This window comes from Anomaloglossus baeobatrachus, chromosome 7 (assembly GCF_048569485.1).
Source record: "Anomaloglossus baeobatrachus isolate aAnoBae1 chromosome 7, aAnoBae1.hap1, whole genome shotgun sequence".
NCBI lineage: Eukaryota > Metazoa > Chordata > Amphibia > Anura > Aromobatidae > Anomaloglossus > Anomaloglossus baeobatrachus.
In genome coordinates, this window is record NC_134359.1 from 93,589,725 (window position 1) to 93,610,490 (window position 20,766).

The following is a 20,766-nucleotide window of genomic DNA, read 5'->3' on the forward strand; positions in this document are numbered from 1 at the left end:
TTCCAGTGCGCACAGGGCCTTAGAGTCTAACATGATGGCTTACATCATTACCCCTTATACGGTACTGGACAGGTTAGCTAAGAACAGTTAGGAAGAACACAACCTAGTTTATTACCAGCTGCTTTAGAATGGTAATAGTTTATTAATTATAAGGTGCCATTATATAAATCAGAAAGAATTCTAGGATTTCTAGGCAGTTCTAGCAGCATCTAGCACAGACGCATTATCCATGAGTTTGTATGTTCTCCCTGTGTTTGCATGGGTTTCCTCCAGGTTAATACACATGGATAGGGAATTTAGATTGTGAGCCCAAATGGGGACAGAGATGATCACATCTGTAAAGTGTTGTGGAATTAATAGTGATACATAAGTGAGTAAAATTAATGAACGAATGTGTATGCTGCTGGAGCCGCCTTGTAATGACCAAACTTTGTGACACTTTTGGAGACCTAAATGAAGTGAAAGCTGCACACCAAATTCAGAGAAATATGAACGAGCATAACTGCTTTATAATACATAAGGAATGAAAAATACAATTAGCCATATGAAAAATTAAAAAAATTTAAAATGTGACATTGCAGAACTGCTGAGGATTATTTTGAAAAAAAAAGATATTTAGCTAATGTATTGATCAATTCATTACTGCCCCATAACCACTTCACGGTAATCTCTTATTTATGAGGTCCCTAACGTTTGGAGACCTAGACTCCCCCCCCCTTGACTCTATAAGTTGCAAGCGCTACTTTATAACTTTATGTGCTTCTCTTAGCTCTAAATTCGATGTCAAAGAATAATATATGTAAAAAGCTATTGTAGTGGCGGTTATGGAATGTTATAGATGATGACAAGTTCATATTGATGAGCTGCACACTCCTATCACTCGCAGCATTACTGTATATTGATGCGCTCGGTGCCTGCACATACCCACATGATACATTTCTATGTATGTTTCTGGGGAATTGAAATAATGTTGCGTTACTAATCCTTCCTGTTTTTATCTACTATCTTTCATCTCCTCCCAAAATAAAAGAGCTTAACTGTTTAAACAAACTGACACTAAATTATGTCTAGGAACCGAAAGATCAGGGATCAAACTGATATTTCCTGCGATGTGCCAGGGGAGTACTTGGTATGAGGTGTTCCTGATAGGACAGAGAGGATTAATGCGCCCCTGTTGTAGAGCTATCCGAATCTTCACAAGAAGGATCCCTGACCTGGAGAGTAGTCCTCCATAACACCTCTTAACCCCTTCACTGCCTGAGAAATTACAGTACCAACAACTTGTAAAGTGATTAGATGCCTGACATCGTCACCCCTTCTCTTCCTGCAGTGATTAGGTTCAGGAAATATGATAAATACGTGTAAGGCGTCCTCCCTATATTCCTTAATTAATTGGTCTCTAGAGTTCTTGGATGTCAAACTTTTAAGACCGGTTTTAATAACAGTGTTGGCCTAAAGAAGGAAATCCGCTCTATAAAGCTGGACTCGCATTTTGTGTTTTCGTAATGGTTTTGCCGCAGCTGAGTTTTTATTCTTTTCCCAAATAGCTTATGACAATATTTAGATTACGTTATAATTATATAACGGTATAATTATTTTTTCGGGAAATTAGAAAACACTTTTTTACATGTAGAACATTTAAAACAAAACATTTAAAGAATAAACAAAAACAGAAGAGATTTACTAAGTGACGTGACAAAATTCTAGTGCAAGTTTTACGTAATAAATAACGTGCTACAAGTTTATTGTGTGGCTTTATTTTTTCATTACATTGATGTCAACAGTTTTGGAAAGGGATATGACTAAGAAATATTGCAAAATGTGTCACATTTAATAAGGACATGCATCTGTGACGCCCCTGGACTATCAGGTCGTCACAGGGTACTGCACAAACTGCCCTTCCGTGCAGTGTTCCAAGTCCCTCATGGTTCTGGGTCCCTATCTTATGGTGTTGACTCCAACAGCAAATCAAATCCTAGATACACACTGCACCACACCCACCAGGCACACCAGTGGACGGCTTGAGTGGAATAGAGTCTCCCACCTGGGTGGTCAGGGAGGGGAGGTGAGTTGTGTAGTCAGTCTGTCAGTGAGTGGAGAGTCGGAAAGTAGCCCTCGAGCTGTGAGGAGCTCAGAGGAGGTTGGGAGTGGTGGCTCCCAAGAGAAGCTGTCTAGGTTGCAGACGGTGGTCTGGACCTAGAGGAGTCGGACTCCCGGTCGCAGGGGATTGTGGCTAGGTGCCTGGACCTGTCAAGGAGGACGGTGAACAGCCTGGCACTGTCACCAGTCCGGGACCGAAGGTACGGCGGGGTACACGGACCCTAGGTCGGGGAGAAGCTTCAGGCAATCCGACAATTCACCTGAGGAGAACGGAGCCTTCATGATCTGTTCCCACCTGCTCCAGAATCAGGGCACTAGCGCAACGAGGGGGATAGGGCCTTCCAAGCAAAACGGTCCAGAAAATCCTAAGCGTGAACCCTGAGAGCAGGCTCCCACACTTAGCCACAGTGGGGAGTGGGGCCCGGCAAGGTACAGACTACTGGGCCACCACGTTGAAGTTAAACTTCACGGATGACCAGGCAACACCATAGGGGACGGGACCCGGACGTGCTCCTCTCCAGCGGCAGCGATACCCCGAGATTTGGTTTACCCAGTTGTCAGCGTCTGCTTATTGACTGAGTACATGTTCATTCCCTGCTTCCAGCAGTCCTGCGCTCCCCTGCACCCCACCATCCAGAGTCCCGGGGCCTTTCCCTACCCGTGAAGGGTAACGCCATCTAGCTGCCCCATTCCATCACCCCGGGTACTCCCAATGGCAGCGGCGGTACTCCCAATTATCGCACATCACGGGTGGCATCACGAACTATACCAAATCCCCTGTAAATACTCCCTTCTTCATTCGAGTGTGGCCCTTAGCCCCCAGGTCCGGAAACCCTCGAGCCACGAATAAACACCCCCGGATCCGAGCGGTTCGGACCGCTGCAGGGGCGGCACACATCAATTTTGTTTAGGAAATGATTGGTGAATATGTATAGAAGCCATGAAAGGCATGAGGAGGAGTAATGTGTCTCTCATATTTTAATATTGTCATGTGATCATCGTGTGGGAATTACACAATGGCTGTCCACAGACTTCTACATCCTAAAAATGCCAGATTGACCGGTTGGATCTTTTTCAGTCATTGTGAGTTGAAACTAGACATATATGACATAGCATGAATGTGGCTACTCATTTGCTGCTTATTCAAAGTTAACTCTGTAAAATAAGATGGTCTCTTTGGTCCCAGATGTACATACCAAACCTTGTTTTGACTTAGTTCCTTGACATTCTCTAAATAATATAAATGTAATATGTTATTTCCGAATGTGTTTATTTACTGTGCTAAATGAATATGAGTTTATAATTTTGCTTGACTTTGAAACTAACAAATTGCCTCAACGTCTTCCTCCTTCCCTTTCTCCTCCCCCTTTATATTCCCTCCCCCCTTCCATTCCCACCTCCCCTCCAATACCCCTACCCCCGTCCACTTTTAGCCTACCCTTTCTTCCCTTCCTCTTCCCCTTTTTTGTTCTTTCAACATGTTTAAGAATGCATTTTAAATACTTCAATTACTCCCTCCCCTGTTATTGTAAACCCCTTAAAATTTAATAAAGTATACAAAGTTGACTGTGGATTTACATTTTGGTAGAGTATCTCCTTGCTCTTTTAATTTAGTCTGTATGTTAAAGCCCTCATACACATTACGATAAAGTTCAATTTTGGCAAGACTGGACAACCATCTGATGTGTATAGGGTCAGCCTGACTCTTTGCCAACAGAAGGTGTTGGGAGTAAGAAGATTTGGGCTGTTGGAATTTCGATGGCCATTCCTTTCATTTTCAGGGGAAAAAAGCCACTGCAAGAGGTGTCTATTAGTGGTTTTCTCCTCTGTCCTCATTGAGAACACAACGATTCTGGGCTAAGTGCATATGGGGGAGTCAGGACAGACATAACTTTCTGCCAAAAAATCCATTTTTTTATAATGACAAAAAAAGACAGCTGTACTCTGAAATGCTAAAGCATGCAAACCATGAATGTGAGTATATAGATATGCATTTCTGCTTAAGGAAATATAAGAAAAAAAATTGAGATATTTAGCATACAAAAATGGCCATTTCTATATCTGCCCAGTAGCCACGTCACGGCATATCTCATTTTTTGGGTTCTTACACCAAGCTAAAGCCTTTCTCTGGGCTTAAAAACCTGAATAGAAACCTGCTATAGAGAATAAAATCACCTGTGGCTAATGGTGGAGGGGTGCACAGTCAGAAGGCAAGACCCCATAATCTAGAAATAAAGACTGATAGCACTCTCATAACTGCAATGTGAACAGGTGCATAAATGAACATGACATATAATGACAAAAAAAAGACAGCTGCACTCTGAAATGCTGAAGCATGCAAACCATAAATGTAAGAATATATATATATATATATATATATATATATATATATATATATATGCATTACTGCGTAAAGAAATATAAGAGAAAAAATGAGATATTTAGCATACAAAAATGGCCATTTCTATATCTGTCCAGTAGCCTACGTCACAACATATCTCATTTTCTGGGTTCCTACACTGAGTTAAAGCCTTTCTCTGGGTTTAAAAATCTCCATGTGTATGAGCGAATAGGAACCTGCTGAAATGGACATTTTTATATGCCAAATATCTCAATTTTTTCTTAGATTTCCTTTAGCAGGTACATGTCTAAATTCTTACATTCCTGGTTTGCATGCTTTAGCATTTGAGTGTAACTGGTTTTTTTTTGGTCATTATATGTCATGTCCAGTTTTACACTTGTTCAGACTGCATGTTGGTAGTGCCGTGAGTCTTTTTGATTATGGGGTCATGCCTTCTGACTGTGCACCCCTCCCCCATTAGCCTCAAGTGATTTTATTCTCTATTAGCAGGTTCCTATTCGCTCATACACATGGAGGTTTTTAAACCCAGAGAGAGGCTTTAGCTCAGTGTAGGAGCCTAGTAAATGAGATATGCCGTGACTTGGCTACTGGACAGATCTAGAAATGGCCATTTTTGTATGCTAAATATCTCAATTTTTCTCATATTTCCTTTAGCAATAATGCATGTCTATATTCTTACATTTATGGTTTGCGTGCTTTAGGCTCTGTGCGCACACTGCATTTTTTGCCGCGGATTGGCTGCTGTTTTTGCTACAGAAAAGGTGCAGTTTTTGTTCATAACCTTTCTGCAGTCCTTCCCCAGCAAAATCTATGGGAAATCCAAAATGCTGTGCGCACACTGTTTTTTTTTCCTATAGGTTTTGCTGCAGAATTTCTGCAGCTTTTCTGCAGCAAAAAGAATGTGCATGTCACTTCTTTTCTGCAGGTACATGCGGTTTTTGCCATAGATGATGGTAAAAAAAACGCAGGGACCAACCCGTGGAAAAACCGTGGCAAAACAACGGCAAACCTCGGTAAAATTTCAGGTGCGTTTTTACCACGGGTTTTGCTGCTGGAGCAGAATTCTGCCAGAGGGTGCGGATTTTTCTTAAGAAAAAGTAATTTCCCAGTGCGCACAGGGCCTTAGCATTTCAGAGTGCAGCTGTCTTTTTGTCATTATACAGTATGTCATGTTCAGTTTTGCACCTGTTCGGACTTCATGTAAGGGAGTGTAGTCAGTCTTTTTGTCCATCATACGGATCCATAGATATGAGTCTTTATATGTAGTGCTAATTTTTAAGATCTTTACCAAAGTGGCATGGCTAACAGAAGTATATGGGGGCATGTTTTTAAGCTACTCTGCATTATTACCTTGAGAACACCACCCCCTTGGTAAAGAAAATAAAAGACATCATGAAACAAAAATGCTCATATCTCTGGAACCGTAAGGCAGATCTATTAAATCTGGAAAACTCAGGGAAGCAGCGGCAATAATATAACAGCCAAAACTGTCAATGAAAAATCCTCCAGGCTGTGTGGACTCCCAAACAATTTGACCATACAGGCTGTAATTATTTCCTGTACAATTTTTTATTATTTTTAACAAGAACAAACAACGTGTTTCGACAAACAAATGTCTTCCTCAGGTATATTTATTGTAGATAGGTACAATATACCTGAGGAAGTCATTTGTTTGTCGAAACGCGTTGTTTGTTCTTGTTAAAAATAATAAAAAATTGTACATGAAATAATTACAGCCTGTATGGTCAAATTGTTTGGGAGCGCACACAGCCTGGAGGATTTGTCATTGGTATTATTCCTAGGGTAACTCGGGCTGAGTTACATAATAGCCACCAGGAGTCTGCAGTATACCGTTTGGGAAGGAGAACTCTCCATTGAGTTCTGAGGTCCTAAAGGATCGATAAGCAAGTTAACAAGGCTTGCTAAAGGTGAGTGTATGAAAATATAACATTCACCTACGAATTATCTATACAGCTACATTTAGATCGGTGCGCTTTTTGTTTTGTTTTCTCTTTCTCTTTGGTGAACAGCCAAAACTGGACACTGGATTTGGTGACAGGTCCTCTTAAATAGTCTTATTGTACGATCCACTGTACAACTGCATGCCTATAGCACTTATTGTGCTGGCGGAAAACTATGTCTTACAGTATATATATATATATATATATATATATATATATATATATATATATATCCATACATATATATATATGTATATATATACTGTTAGATTGCTATATATAGCTATATTTGCTATATATTGATATATATTGATATATATTGCTATATAGATTATATATATAGATAGATATAGATTGCTATATATTGATATATACTGCTAGATTGATGCCCTTAACAATGAAAATATTACTTACACGTTTCTGTTAAAAAGGGAAGTATTTCGAAATTCCTTACTGTACTTGTGTGAAATAAAACACTCCATGCCGTTCTTACAATCAGGTCACAACCTTCCAGGGTTTTTGTGACCTCTCCATAAAGTTTAACATCTATTTTGGAGAACATCTCAGCCTGAACCACATCAACCTCCATATTCTGTGTTTTCAACTTTAAGCCTCTCTTGTTTATATATACGCCTAATGATTTATAGTGAGGATTGCACGGTTTTATGACATCCCCATTTGTAGGAGCTATTAGCTATGGATATTTACGGTTCATGGGGTGGAATGTTCTGGGGTATTGCTGTTATTGTTTGGCATTTTGTCTATATTTTGTTAATATAAACTACATCCTCCCGATCCAGATGACGGCAATTAATAGGGAATTTTAGATATGCACTTAACTGCGCCCATACCGCAGAATATATTCATAATGAATTTAATAAATAAATGTAAAAGCAGGGGTCACGACTCTGCTATTCTGCGGGTTAAAATAAAGAGTGCCTTTGTTCTTCTAACTGACTGTGAATGGAAACAGCCTAGAAAATATAAATCTTTCAAATGATTCTAGTTTTCTGACAGTGAAAAAGTAACTATAGTTAAGGGTGAAAGCATTACTGATGTCTCTAACATATGGATCTGAAATCACATGAAGTATCAAGAATGGTGGTCTTACCCATGGTAAGGAGAATGTGTTATGAGGAGTAAAGGCCGCTTTACACGCTACGATATCGCTAATGCGATGTCGTTGGGGGTCACGGAATTTGTGACGCACATCCGGATGCATTAGCGATGTCTTTGCGTGTGACACCTATGAGCGATTTTGAATCGTCGCAAAAACATTCAAAATCGCTCATCGGTGACATGGGGGTCCATTCTCAAATATCGTTACTGCAGCGTGTACGATGTAGTTCGTCGCTCCTGCGGCAGCACACATTGCTCCGTGTGACGCCGCAGGAACGAGGAATATCTCCTTACCTGCCGCTGCCCGCAATGCGGAAGGAAGAAGGTGGGCGGGATGTTACGTCCCGCTCATCTCCGCTCCTCTGCTTTGATTGGGTGGCCGCTTAGTGACGTCGCTGTGACGCCGCACGGACCGCCCCCTTAGAAAGGAGGCGGTTCGCCAGTCATAGCGACGTCGCAGAGCAGGTAAGTAGTGTGACGGGTCCAGGCGATGTTGTGCGCCACGGGCAGCGATTTGCCCGTGTCGCACAACCGATGGGGGCGGGTACCCACGCTAGCGATATTGGTACCGATATCGCAGCGTGTAAAGCGGCCTAACACTTAAGGCCTCCCATACATATTAGAATAATATCAACTGAATCTACTGATACCGTTGGATTCGGCCGACGGTCTATTGTGTATGGGGGCACTGGATGATTGATGGTCAAGGGAGACGTCTATTGTGCATATCCAATTTCAGACTGCCAATTGAATTGTTCTCACTGAGATATTTTACAGCCATTGCGTCAGTCAGTGGCTCTGTAGAGAAAACACAGGAACGCTGGACTGTGCGAGCACTCCTATATACAAGAGAATCGGCTGAGGTGGCTGATGACTGAATTATTGGCCAAAGCATAATTTAGCCAACAGCCATCTCCTGTACACTGACAAGCAAAAGGGTAACAATGTTTTGAATTTTTGACTTTCAGGCTCCATATCTCACCATCCATTACCCCTTCACGACCGGCCGATTTTTCGCTTTCCGTTTTTTTTTTTCGCCATTCTTTTTCTGAGAGACGTAACTTTTTTATTTTTCAGTCAATATGGTCATGTGAGGGCTCATTTTTTGCGAAACGAGGTGTACTTTTAAATGAAACCATCAGTTTTACCATATAGTGTACTGGAAAACGGCAAAAAAATTCCAAATGCAGAAAAATTGCAAAAAAAGTGCGATAGCACTATGGTTTTTGAGATATTTTATTCACTGTGTTCACTATATGGTAAAACTGATGTCTGGGTGTGATGCCTCAGGTCAGTGCGAGTTCGTAGACACCAAACATGTATAGGTTTACTTTTATATAAGGGGTTAAAAAAAATCGGAAGTTTGTCCGAAAAAAGTGGCGCACGTTTTACGCCATATTCCGTGACCCGTAGCGTTCTCATTTTTCGGGATCTATGGCTCAGTGACAGCTTATTTTTTGTGTCTCGAGCTGACGTTTTTAACGGTACCATTTTTGCGCAGATGCTACGTTTTGATCGCCTCTTATTGCATTTTGCGCAAAAGTTGTGGCGACAAAAAAACGTTGTTTTGGCGTTTGGAATTTTTTTGCCGCTACGCCGTATACTGACCAGATTAATTGATTTTATATTTTGATAGATCGGGCGTTTCTGAACGCGGCGATACCAAAAGTGTGTACATTTTTTATTTTTTTAACCCTTTACTTTTCAATGGGGCGAATGGGGGGGTGATTTGAACTTTTAGGTTTTTTTGTTTTTTTTTAATTTTTAAAAACTTTTTTTTTTATTTTACTAGTCCTCCTAGGGGGCTATTGCGATCAGCAATCCGATCGCTCTGCAGTATCTGCTGATCACAGCTACACAGCTGTAAACAGCAGATACACTCTCTTTCTTTTTCACTGTGCAGCGGGCACAGCGAAAGTGAAAGCAAGTCATGTGTAGTACAGGAGTCATCACATGACCCTGTGCTACCATGACAACTATCGGAAGTCACGTGATCGCATCACGTGACTTCCGGTATCGGGCGGTAAGTAAACGTTTACCGCGATCGCGCTTATAATGGCGCTGTCACGTATTGACAGCGCCATTTAAGGGGTTAATCGGCAAGAGCAGATAACGATTCTGCTCGTGCCTAGCAGGCACACATCTCAGCTGTGAAAATCAGCTGAGATGTGCGCCGATCGCGGCATGCTGCCGCCGGAGGACCGCGGGCAATAACATTATGACATTTAGGACGTAATTTTACTGCCCGCGGTCGTTAAGGGGTTAAAGCTTTGAACATGAGACTATCTTCATTTTATAGACAATCATTTTGGCTATCTCACACATAAATTTAATTTGCAACTATTCTGCATATAATTAGTTATGCAGATTTTTGTCATGTCACTGCATTGTTTACTGTTTTGCTCTTAAAAATCTACATTTTATTTTTATTATTTTGTTAGTATTTTGTAAATATTCTTTGTTTTTTTCCACTGCCTGAATCCTTCTGGGCATGTTCTCGATCAGATTTAAGCATATCTTGACCAAAATCTGATCCGAGGTCTCTTCATGTTTTCAATGTTGGTGCATGCTCGTCAACTCCCTTGGGTAAGTATACAGCTTTTTCTTCAACTCTACCCACAAGTGTTCTATTGGGTTGAGGTCTGGGGACTGTAGAGACCAATCCATCATCTCTACTTTGTCATTGAACCATTTCTTCTCCAATTTTGACATATGCTTTGGGTTATTGTCCTGCTGGAACACTATGTTGTCCTTTTCATTCCCATAGAACTCAAGTGTACGATGTAACTCGTCTTGTAGAAAACTCACATATAGGTCAGCATTAAGACCACCATTGATCTTGGTCACGTATCGAACACCTTTGGCTGTGAAATAACCCCATGTCATCAGGCTTCTTCCACTGATCTTGACAGTTAATTCAATTTCTTGATCACTGAGCCCCTTTTTCCCTTGTTTCGTCTAGACCCGTTAGCCCCCATCAGACTCTAGTTTATTGACGTTTATCTCATTGCTCCAAATCACCCATTTCCAATCTTCCACTGTCCACTTTTCGTACTTCTTTGCATACTAGAGGCGTTTCTTATGACGATATAGAAGTTGAGGCTTCTTCTCCTTTTTTAGGGCCACCATTTCAGAATTGTGTAGTGCGTGTTGCACGGTGCTTGCATGGATGTCTGTGATCACACTATTATGAAGAATAAAAGCCGCATCCACTGCCTTGTTTGTCGCTCCATAGAGCTGATAGACCTTGTGATGAGCCGACTTATTGACTCCCATAGTTTGCGTGGACATCCACCTCTTGGCTTTTGAATGGATGGACAGTAGTGATGAGCGAGTACCAAAAAGCTTGGGTGCTCGAGGTTCGGGGCGAGCATCCCAAGATACTCGTGTACTCGGCCCGAGCACCGAGCCCAATGTTATCCTATGGGAGACCCGAGTATTTTTATGAAATGACCCCCGGCAGCATGTAGAAATCCTAAAAATGTCACAAAAGTCTTAGAAGAGTGCTCAAATGACATGGCAACAGCATGGGGAAGACCCCTTGAAGCATTTATCACTCAAAGGTCACAGCTGTGAACAATTTTGTCCGAGTTTTACGCCATTTTTACGGACTCACCAGAAAACCTTCCAAAATGACACCAAAATGAATTTTCATGGCGGAAATGTTAAGGGCACATACCCAATAGTGAGATAGAGCTGGTGTATGTTACTTTTGAGATTACATGAAAGATTTTACGTGAAAACATTGTGTGGCACTCCGATGTCCAAAACACACGTTTTGTGCTTTTTACTAGCGATGTCGGTCATTTTTTTTTTCATTCTATCTCCCTCAGTCCGTCAGTCGGTCTCTCTCTGTCTTGTCTGTCCCCCTCTCACAGTCTGTCGGTCAGTCTCCCCCCTCTCTCATACTTACCGTTCCCCGATCACTGCCGCGGCGCTGCACAGTTGTTCACTAAACTCCGCCGGCTTTTCCTCTTTTGAAAAAGCCGGCCGCTCATTAAACAATCTCGTATTCCCTGCTTTCCTGCTTTTCGGCGCCTATGATTGGTTGCAGTGAGACACGCCCCCACGCTGAGTGACAGGTGTCTCACTGCACCCAATCACAGCAGCCGGTGGGCGTGTGTATACTGTGCAGTGAAATAAATAATTAAAGTCCACCCAATTTTAATACCAGCCAGATAAAGCCATACGGCTGAAGGCTGGTATTCTCAGGATGGGGAGCTCCACGTTATGGGGAGCCCCCCAGCCTAACAATATCAGTGGGGAGCCCCCCAGCCCAACAATATCAGTCAGCAGCCACCCAGAATTGCCGCATACATTATATGCGACAGTTCTGGGACTGTACCCGGCTCTTCCCGATTTGCCCTGGTGCGTTGGCAAATGGGGGCAATAAGGAGTTATTGACAGCGCATAGCTGCCACTAAATCCTAGATTAATCATGTCAGGCATCTCCCCGAGAAACCTTCCATGATTAATCTGTAAATTACAGTAAATAACCACACACACACACCTGAAAAAATCATTTATTAGAAATAAAAAACACAAACCAATTCCCTCGTAACCAATTTAATAAGCCCCAAAAAGCCCTCCATGCCCGGCGTAATCCACGGACCTCCAGCGTCGCTTCCAGCTCTGCTGCATGGAGGTGACCGGAGCTGCAGCAGACACCGCCGTTCCTGTCAGCTCCACGCAGCAAATGAGGTGAGTAGCGCGATCAGCTGAGCTGTAACTGAGGTTATCCACGGCCACCACTGGATACAGCGGTGGCCGTGAGTTACCTGACTGACAGCAGCTGATCGCGCTACTCACCTCATTTGCTGCGTGGAGGTGACAGGAGCGGCGGTGTCTGCTGCAGCTCCGATCACCTCCACGCAGCAAAGCTGGAAGAGACACTGGAGGTCCGTGGATTACGCTGGGCATGGAGGGCTTTTTGGAGCTTATTAAATTGGTTACGAGGGAATTGGTTTGTGTTTTTTATTTCTAATAAAGGATTTTTTCGTGTGTGTGTGTGTGTGTTTACTGTAATTTACAGATTAATCATGGAGGGTATCTCGTGGAGACGCCTGACATGATTAATCAAGGATTTAGTGGCAGCTATGGGCTGCCATTAACTCCTTATTACCCCGATTTGCCAACGCATCAGGGCAAATCGGGAAGAGCCGGGTACAGTCCCAGAACAGTCGCATATAAGGTATGTGGCCATTCTGGGCGGCTGCTGACTGATATTGTTGGGCTGGGGGGCTCCCCATAACGTGGAGCTCCCCATCCTGAGAATACCAGCCTTCAGCCGTATGGCTTTATCTGTTTATCTGGCTGGTATTAAAATTGCGGGGACCGCACGCCGGTTTCTTTAATTATTTATTTCACTGCACAGTATACACACGCCCACTGGCTGCTGTGATTGGGTGCAGTGAGACACCTGTCACTCAGAGTGGGGGCGTGTCTCACTGCAACCAATCATAGGCGCCTGTGCAGCTAATACGAGATGGCTGTGTGCAGAGCACAGCGCGCCCGCTGGTATAAAGGCTCGGTCACGCTGTGCGGGCCGGCCAATCACTACAAATCCACAACTAACAGGGCTGTGGCATTGCAGTGGTCTGCCAGCCAATCCCTGCATGAGGGCTGGCTCTCAAAAGAGCACCAACATGCAGGGATGAAGACCACGAGTACAGCACGAGTATAGCGAAATTACTCGGTACCCGCTGAGTAGCCCGAGTACAGTGATATTTGTGCGAGTACCGAGTAGTGACAAGTGTACTCGCTCATCACTAATGGACAGACTTCATTTCATATTCACCCATCATAGCACTCACATGATGAAGTTTGGCAATTATCATGGCCAAGAGACCGCTATCGGTGACCTGGATGATGCTGTTTCTCTTTTCTTGGGAAATCTTTTTCATGGCTGCTCCTTGATTCGAACCAGTGACCTTTTACTTTTGATTAAACCTTATAAAACACTGAGCTATTAGGGAATGTGAGAACAGGTTGTAATTTGTACTAAAAAGGAAGAAAAAGATTATCAAACACCAGGAACAAAATAGTAACAGTGTAGTAACATGACAAGAATTTGCATAAATAATTATATGCAAGTGAAGTTTATGTATGAGATAGCCAAGATGATTGTCTATAAAATGAAGATAGTGTCACATTTGAAGCTGTAGTGAATGTTGAGATATGGAGTCTGAAAGTCTAAAGTTCAAAACATTGTTACCCTTTTGCTCTTAACTGTATATGGCCAGCTTTCGGGTATGTAAGAAAGATTGTGATGATGACACAGGAAATACTACCATTATTTTTATCAGCACAATTATTCTGGAGGATGTTATGCTAAATTTTGATATACTGCAGATATAGTAAGTAAATAGATTCACCATCCCGACTGCTTTATCAGGTGCCATTACTAGAAATGGGAAGATTAGCTTGTGAATTTAGAGATTTAATTAGCTTAAAAGTGGCAAGACGATTTGCAGATCTACATTTCTGGCGAAAGAGACCTAAATTGAACCTAAAAGTTGTCAGACTGATTTTCTTGTCTGTATCAGTTGCTGTCACGTTAACATGATAATAACCTCTCATAAAAGCTTTGATTTGTTTCTACAGTACATTAGTATGTCTCAGTGGGTCACTTTGCTATGCCGACACATTCTTGAAATCCCATTGATGCATCAGGGTTGCCTGGAAAATCTACTTTTAAGACAAATGGTTTTATAGTGCAGAGGACAAACTAGAGTTTAGATACGCTAATGTTACCTTCACACTTAGCGATGCAGCAGCGATCCGACCAGCGATCTGACCTGGTCAGGATCGCTGCTGCATCGCTACATGGTCGCTGGTGAGCTGTCAAACAGGCAGATCTCACCAGCGACTACTGAACAGCCCCCAGCCAGCAGCGACGTGCAAGCGACGCTGCGCTTGCACGGAGCCGCCGACTGGAAGCTGCGGAGACTGGTAACTAAGGTAAACATCGGGTATGGTTACCCGATGTTTACATTAGTTACCAGCGCTGTGTGCAGAGAGCAGGGAGCCGCGCACACTGAGCGCTGGCTCCTTGCTCTCCTAGCTGCTGTACACATCGGGTTAATTAACCCGATGTGTAATGCAGCTACATGTGCAGAGAGCAAGGAGCCGCGCACACTGCTTAGCGCTGGCTCCTTGCTCTCCTAGCTGCTATACACATCGGGTTAATTAACCCGATGTGTAATGCAGCTACATGTGCAGAGAGCAGGGAGCCGCGCACACTGCTTAGCGCTGGCTCCTTGCTCTCCTAGCTGCTATACACATCGGGTTAATTACACCTTGGTTACCCGATGTTTATCTTGGTTACAAGCTTACCTCAGCTGTCAGATGCCGGCTCCTGCTCCCTGCTCGCTTCATTTGTCGCTCTCTCGCTGTCACACACAGCGATCTGTGTGTCACAGCGGGAGAGCGGCTTTGAAGAAAACGAACCAGGGCTGTGTGTAACGAGCAGCGATCTCGCAGCAGGGGCCAGATCGCTGCTCAGTGTCACACACAGCGAGATCGCTAATGAGGTCACTGCTGCGTCACAAAAAGCGTGACTCAGCAGCGATCTCGGCAGCGAGCTCGCTGTGTGTGAAGCACCCCTTAGTGTTTCTGTAACACCTTGTACCTGTAAATGCTAAATGGAAATCCCACGCACCTCTGTCATGTCTGCTTAATCCCATCGATAACTTTGAAGGATGGGTTAAACAGCCGGTACCTGGTGGTTGAAGGTAGCTAAATATAGGACTGACTTATCTTTGTAAAAGATTGGTTCTGACCTGGATAAAATCAAGTGTCATGACACCTACTATGTACTATAGATAGGAAACTGCTGATCCTTATGTCTGTGTTCCTTTAGTTTTAGGTCTCACCCTACTTGGAAATACAGGACATTGCAGAAGTATTACCGTAGTAATGCCAGTGCGGTGTTGTGGAATGAGGATTAATAGAATGTAATAATCCGAGGGGCACATTTACAGAGACAGATCACATTCAGAGGATATAACACTGATCTCTGTGGGAGCCGTATACTTACTGCTAAGGACTCAGTCCCATTATGTGTAATGAGACAAGCTTGACAGGTGTAATCCAGCTCTTTACACTAAATATGCCTATTCCCAAAAGGTGCCATAAAAGTAGTGACGCAACTAGAGTTCAATGGGCTCTGGTGCAAAATTTGGACCTGGCCCCCCATTCTTATGTTAGTCAGATGTAAGTATATTATGTATGCATACATTTAGAGTTCTAAATCCTATAAAGACATACGAGTTCCCCCCATTATGTAGTAATAATAATAATTTTATTTATTTATATAGCGCTATTAATTCCACAGCGCTTTACATACATTGGTCATACTGTCCACATTGGGGCTCACAATCTAGAGTCCCTATCTGTATGTCTTTGGAGGGTGGGAGGAAACCAGAGTACCCGGTGGAAACCCACGCAAACACGGGGAGAACATACAAACTCCTTGCAGATAGTGTCCTTGGTGGGATTTGAACCCAGGACCCTAGCACTGCAAGACTGCAGTGCTAACCACTGAGCCATCCTGTTATAATGTCCCCCATTCTGGGCTCCTTCCTGGTTAATATGTCCCCAATCTTGGTATATATTCCCCCCCATCATGGTATATATGTTCCCATACTAGTATATATGTCTCCATCTTGGTATATATTTCCCCATCCTAGTATATATTTTCCCCATTCTAGCCAACAACCTGGAGTATATAAAACCTCATCCTGGTAAGTATGTCCCCCATCCAATCCTAGCATACATGTCCCACCATCCTGGTAAGTATATCCCCCATCCTGGTATATATGATCCCATCCTAGTATATATGTTCCCATCCTGGTATATATGTTCCCATCCTGGTATATATGTCCCCATCTTGGTATATATGTCCTCCATCCTAGTATATATGTTCCCCATTCTATCCCACAACCTGGAGTATATATAACCTCATCCTGGTAAAAATGTCCCCCATCCTGGTATATATGTTCCCATCCTAGCATATATGTCACCATCCTGATATATATGTCTCCATACTGGGCCCCTCCTGGTATATACTTGCCCCCTCTGGGTATTTACTGTCCACCTACTGGTAAATACTGTGATTGCGATCGTCCCGCCTCTGCATTTAAGAGCTATCTTCAAGTTGGTTGTAAATATGCTAATCTTCTGCAAGCAGAATGGACCATCTGTATAAATCAGACTTTTAATTTTTGAACACTAACTAATTATTTTGAATTGCAATGAAGGATTAATATAGATTATATTATAATCTTTTGGACATATCTTATACACTTGGTCTTCAGGCAAGCTTACCACTTCTGTGTCTTTGGCTCCATTACGCTCCAATATCTGGGAAAGTATTCGTTCACGATCCTTCAGTACTTTCATTTTTTCCTTGGTGAAGTATTTTGGAATTGGAATTTCCAAACTCTCCTATAAAAAAAATGATGCATTGTTAAGCCTTAATATTTATTCACAATGTGGGACTAGTTAACTGTCCTCCCTGCAGGAACCGCACGATAAGCAGGAGAGTTCAGTGCGCTCACTACATCTCCGTTACTGAAGTACTCACCATAGGACAATGTAGCACTGGCATCTCTACAGAGACGCCGACTTATTCACCACCCCGGCCAGGTCGCGTTCTCCCCTGCACTCGTCTGGCCATGCATATGTGCTGCTTCCTCCTTCCCCTCCCAGACCCTGTATATGCCACACCTAAGATGCGCATGTGTGACGCCCTGGACTCCAGGGGTCACAGGTAATAACACCTACCACATACACACACACCCCCACCCCCTGTGAGGTCACACACACTCACCCGAAAGGGAGACCTGATGCCTCCCTCAGGGCCAGTAGAGCACACCAGGTGGGCGGAGTCAGGCGGAAAGACACGCCCACCGAGGAGACTACTGTCCTGAGGCAGGAAGTTCAACCAGATGAGTTTGTACAGTGACAGTGAGTGGTAGTGGAGCAGCTGTCAGGGACCCGGGTAGGAGCTTGGGACCCTTGAAACTTCTGGCAGGCAGGCGGTGGTGGCCACCTGCAGGAGTACCAGTACAGCAACCGGCGGAACCGTACGGACCAGGCCTGGGTGGGAGCCCGCCGGTCCTGAACTGGGGATTCAACCGTGTACCGGAGCACCAGAAACCGGGTACTCAGACCCCGTCCTAGCTTAGAAGCCACTGAGTATAGGCAAATTAACTGATTGCTGGCTGGACCGCACGGGTTCATCCACACCCAAAGTCCCGAAAGAAGGCAAAAGCCCACCGAGACCGGGTGAGCGCCACCGCCAAGGGCCAAACACCCGACGGGCCAGCGTCTGTGGGCAACCGAGGGCTCCTCTGGCAGCTCAACGCCAGGGAGTGGGCTACCACTGCCCAGGCAGGGGAGCCAAAACACAACTACCAGAGGTGTACGGGAAAGGGGCCACTATCAACCCCACAGGGGACATCAGCAGCCGGCCGTGGGGACCGACCACATCTGAACTTTGGTTTACCAGTGACTCTGAGTGTGAAATTAATCGTGAGTACACCAGTGCCATCCGGGCACGACACTACACCGCGGCACGGCACCCTGCACCCCGACAACAACATCAGCGCTTGCAGTCCCCTAAGCCGGGGCTCCGGGACACACCGCCCCTACCCACGGAGGGGCTGACATCTGAGCTGCGGCCGCAACACCAATCCCGGACGAGCCTGCCTTCACTCCAGCCGCAGCGGTGGTGCATCCCGTCACGACGACCCCTCGGTGGCGTCACGACCCGTAGGACGGCAACGCGGCCCTCCCCGGTTGCGCGCCTCGTCCCACACCACCACCAGCACCCCGTTACCTCTCCCCTCTAACAGAGCGACAAGGCCCCCGGTCCGGAGGTGCTCGTGCCACCGACAACTCGAGCCTGGACCTCGAGCAGCTCGGCCCGAGCAAGCGGAGGAAGCGGCCGGGCCCGTCTCAGGTCGGTACACATGCGCACCGGCCCTCCTCTTAAAGGGCTGGCATGCCATTTCCTGGAGATGCCTTTAAACCTATGGCTGAGAGGCACTGTGTATTTAAGGCACCCTCCCATTAGGGGAGGTGCTGGCACAATGCTTCTAGTTAGTCAGCCAGTCCCCAATCTGTTACCTAGCAAGTTGTCAGATCCTGAGCTTCTATCTCGTTATCCTTGTGTCTGTCTCCAGTTCTTGCCTTCCCATACCTGACTATCCCGGCCGTGCCCACCTTTGTCCGTATCCACCTGTCCAGCCTGCCTCAGTCACCCCACCTGTACCCGGCTATTCCTGAGTCTGTCTCCTGCCTTGGGGGTCAGCTGCCACAGTTCCGGTCACAGCCATGGGAGTGGTACATGACATCTGCCTCGCAGTGGGCGCTGAGTAAAGCCCCTCACACTATAGGGTAAGTCCAGGTTCCCCCTGTGTTCAAGTGATTCCACTAATCCCGCCCGCTGCCCCTACACTGGCCGTGAGCATTACTCACAGTATGATACTGTCTAAAGGTTTTAGGTACGTGTGGAAAAACTGCTGCAAAGTTAGAATACTTTCAAAAACAGAAGTGTCAATTATTTCTTATTATCACTTAACAAAATGAAAAGTGAATGAATAAAAGAGAACTCTAAAGGCCCCGTCACACACAGAGATAAATCTTTGGCAGATCTGTGGTTGCAGTGAAATCATGGACATATTGTTCCATTTGTACACAGCCACAAACCTGGCACTGATTGTCCACAATTTCACTGCAACCACAGATCTGCCACAAACTTATCTCTGTGTGTGACAGGGCCTTAGGTCAAATCAGCCTTTGGTGTTACTGCCCTTTACCTCCAAAACAGCATAAATTGTTCTAGGTACACTGTACTTGTACAAAGTCAGGAATTTTTTATGAATATAAAAAGTGTATGAGTAACCAAGTACAATATCCAAAAAAAGGATGCAGAACTTCTAAAAGGGTAGACTTTATGCCATCAGTTAAAAAGCATTACAAAATATGGAAACAGACAAAATGGAGGTCCACCATAATAATGGTTTACGCATTTCAAGGAAACAAGGAAAACCAATATCATGATTGGTCTCCCCTTTGTTTCCATTTTCGTAATGCTTTTAAACTTATAGAATAAAGTCTACCCTTTTAGAAATGCTGGATCCCTTCTTGAACTGTTGAACTGGAGCACTCAGGGGACAGGTGCGCCGCACATTTTTTGTATATCCCAGTAAACAATCATGCCAAATGGGTGATAATGATTTTCATTTTCAAACTTAGATTTAAACATAGTCATTAACTAAAACAGAAACAGCTGTGCAGAAGGCCTGAAACTGGGTGAGGAGCAGCCAAACTCTGCAACAAAGGTGAGGTTGTAGAAAAATGTTTTATGTCACAGGTCATTTACCATGGCCATATAGAAAATGTACTCCGGCACACTAAGGAATATCATGAAAAAGAGTCCAAAATGGTGCTCAAAAAAACTTTTTTATTAGAAATGAGTATTTTGTCCCGATGTTTCAACCCGTTAAGGGTTTTCTTCAAGGACTATGGTAGACGAAACTAAAGTTCTTAAGTAAGCACCAAGTCACGTTAGGTGAAGCAGATTTTTAATGTCCAAAATGGTACTAAGAGGACCAGTATTGGGTATTAGGACATCAGTTCGTGTGGGTAGAGAGAAAAAAAGGGCCACAACCGTTCTTGCGAGTGAAGCTAGTGTGTTAATTCCATAGCAGTCATAGGAAGACTAATCCTTGTAAGCAAAGCTAGTATGTGCCAGGGGTCCAAAGCCACGATTTAAGTTAGATTAAAGCCAATGTGGGTAGATAGTTCATACATGAATATGGGAGTAGGTCCTAAACAATTCCACAGGAATACTGGGGAAACTCACCACAGAATGTGGATCTCACGGGTGTTATGCTGTATCAGCCCCAGGTCAATACTTCAGTGATCCAATAGGATCATCAGATGGTGAGTGGAAGGATCGCCACGTGTGGGACGCCAGACCAGATCTGGCGTCCCACACGTGGCGATCCTTCCACACAGAGCCTTTGGCCAGCTCATATATAGAACATATATACAGTCAGCATAGGAAAGCAACCACTCCACTTATGGTGAACACACTTTGAACCTTGCAGACCTATCCCACAGCTGATGTAGCCTCACTTGCATTACACAGCTACCACTATATAAGCAAACACTCACCATCTGATTATCCTATTGGATCACAGAAGTATTGAC

The 20,766-nt window shown here is 44.2% G+C and overlaps 1 protein-coding gene across 2 annotated transcripts in view; it reads right to left on the bottom strand.

Moving 5' to 3' along the window:
- Positions 1 to 20,766, bottom strand: part of DRC11 (dynein regulatory complex subunit 11) — a 438,498-nt gene that overhangs the window by 312,172 nt on the left and 105,560 nt on the right. For both annotated transcript variants that reach the window (XM_075317481.1, XM_075317480.1), the window contains exon 3: positions 16,870 to 16,989. In XM_075317481.1, the coding sequence (XP_075173596.1) occupies positions 16,870 to 16,989 (120 nt within the window). The remainder of the gene's footprint in view (positions 1 to 16,869; positions 16,990 to 20,766) is intronic.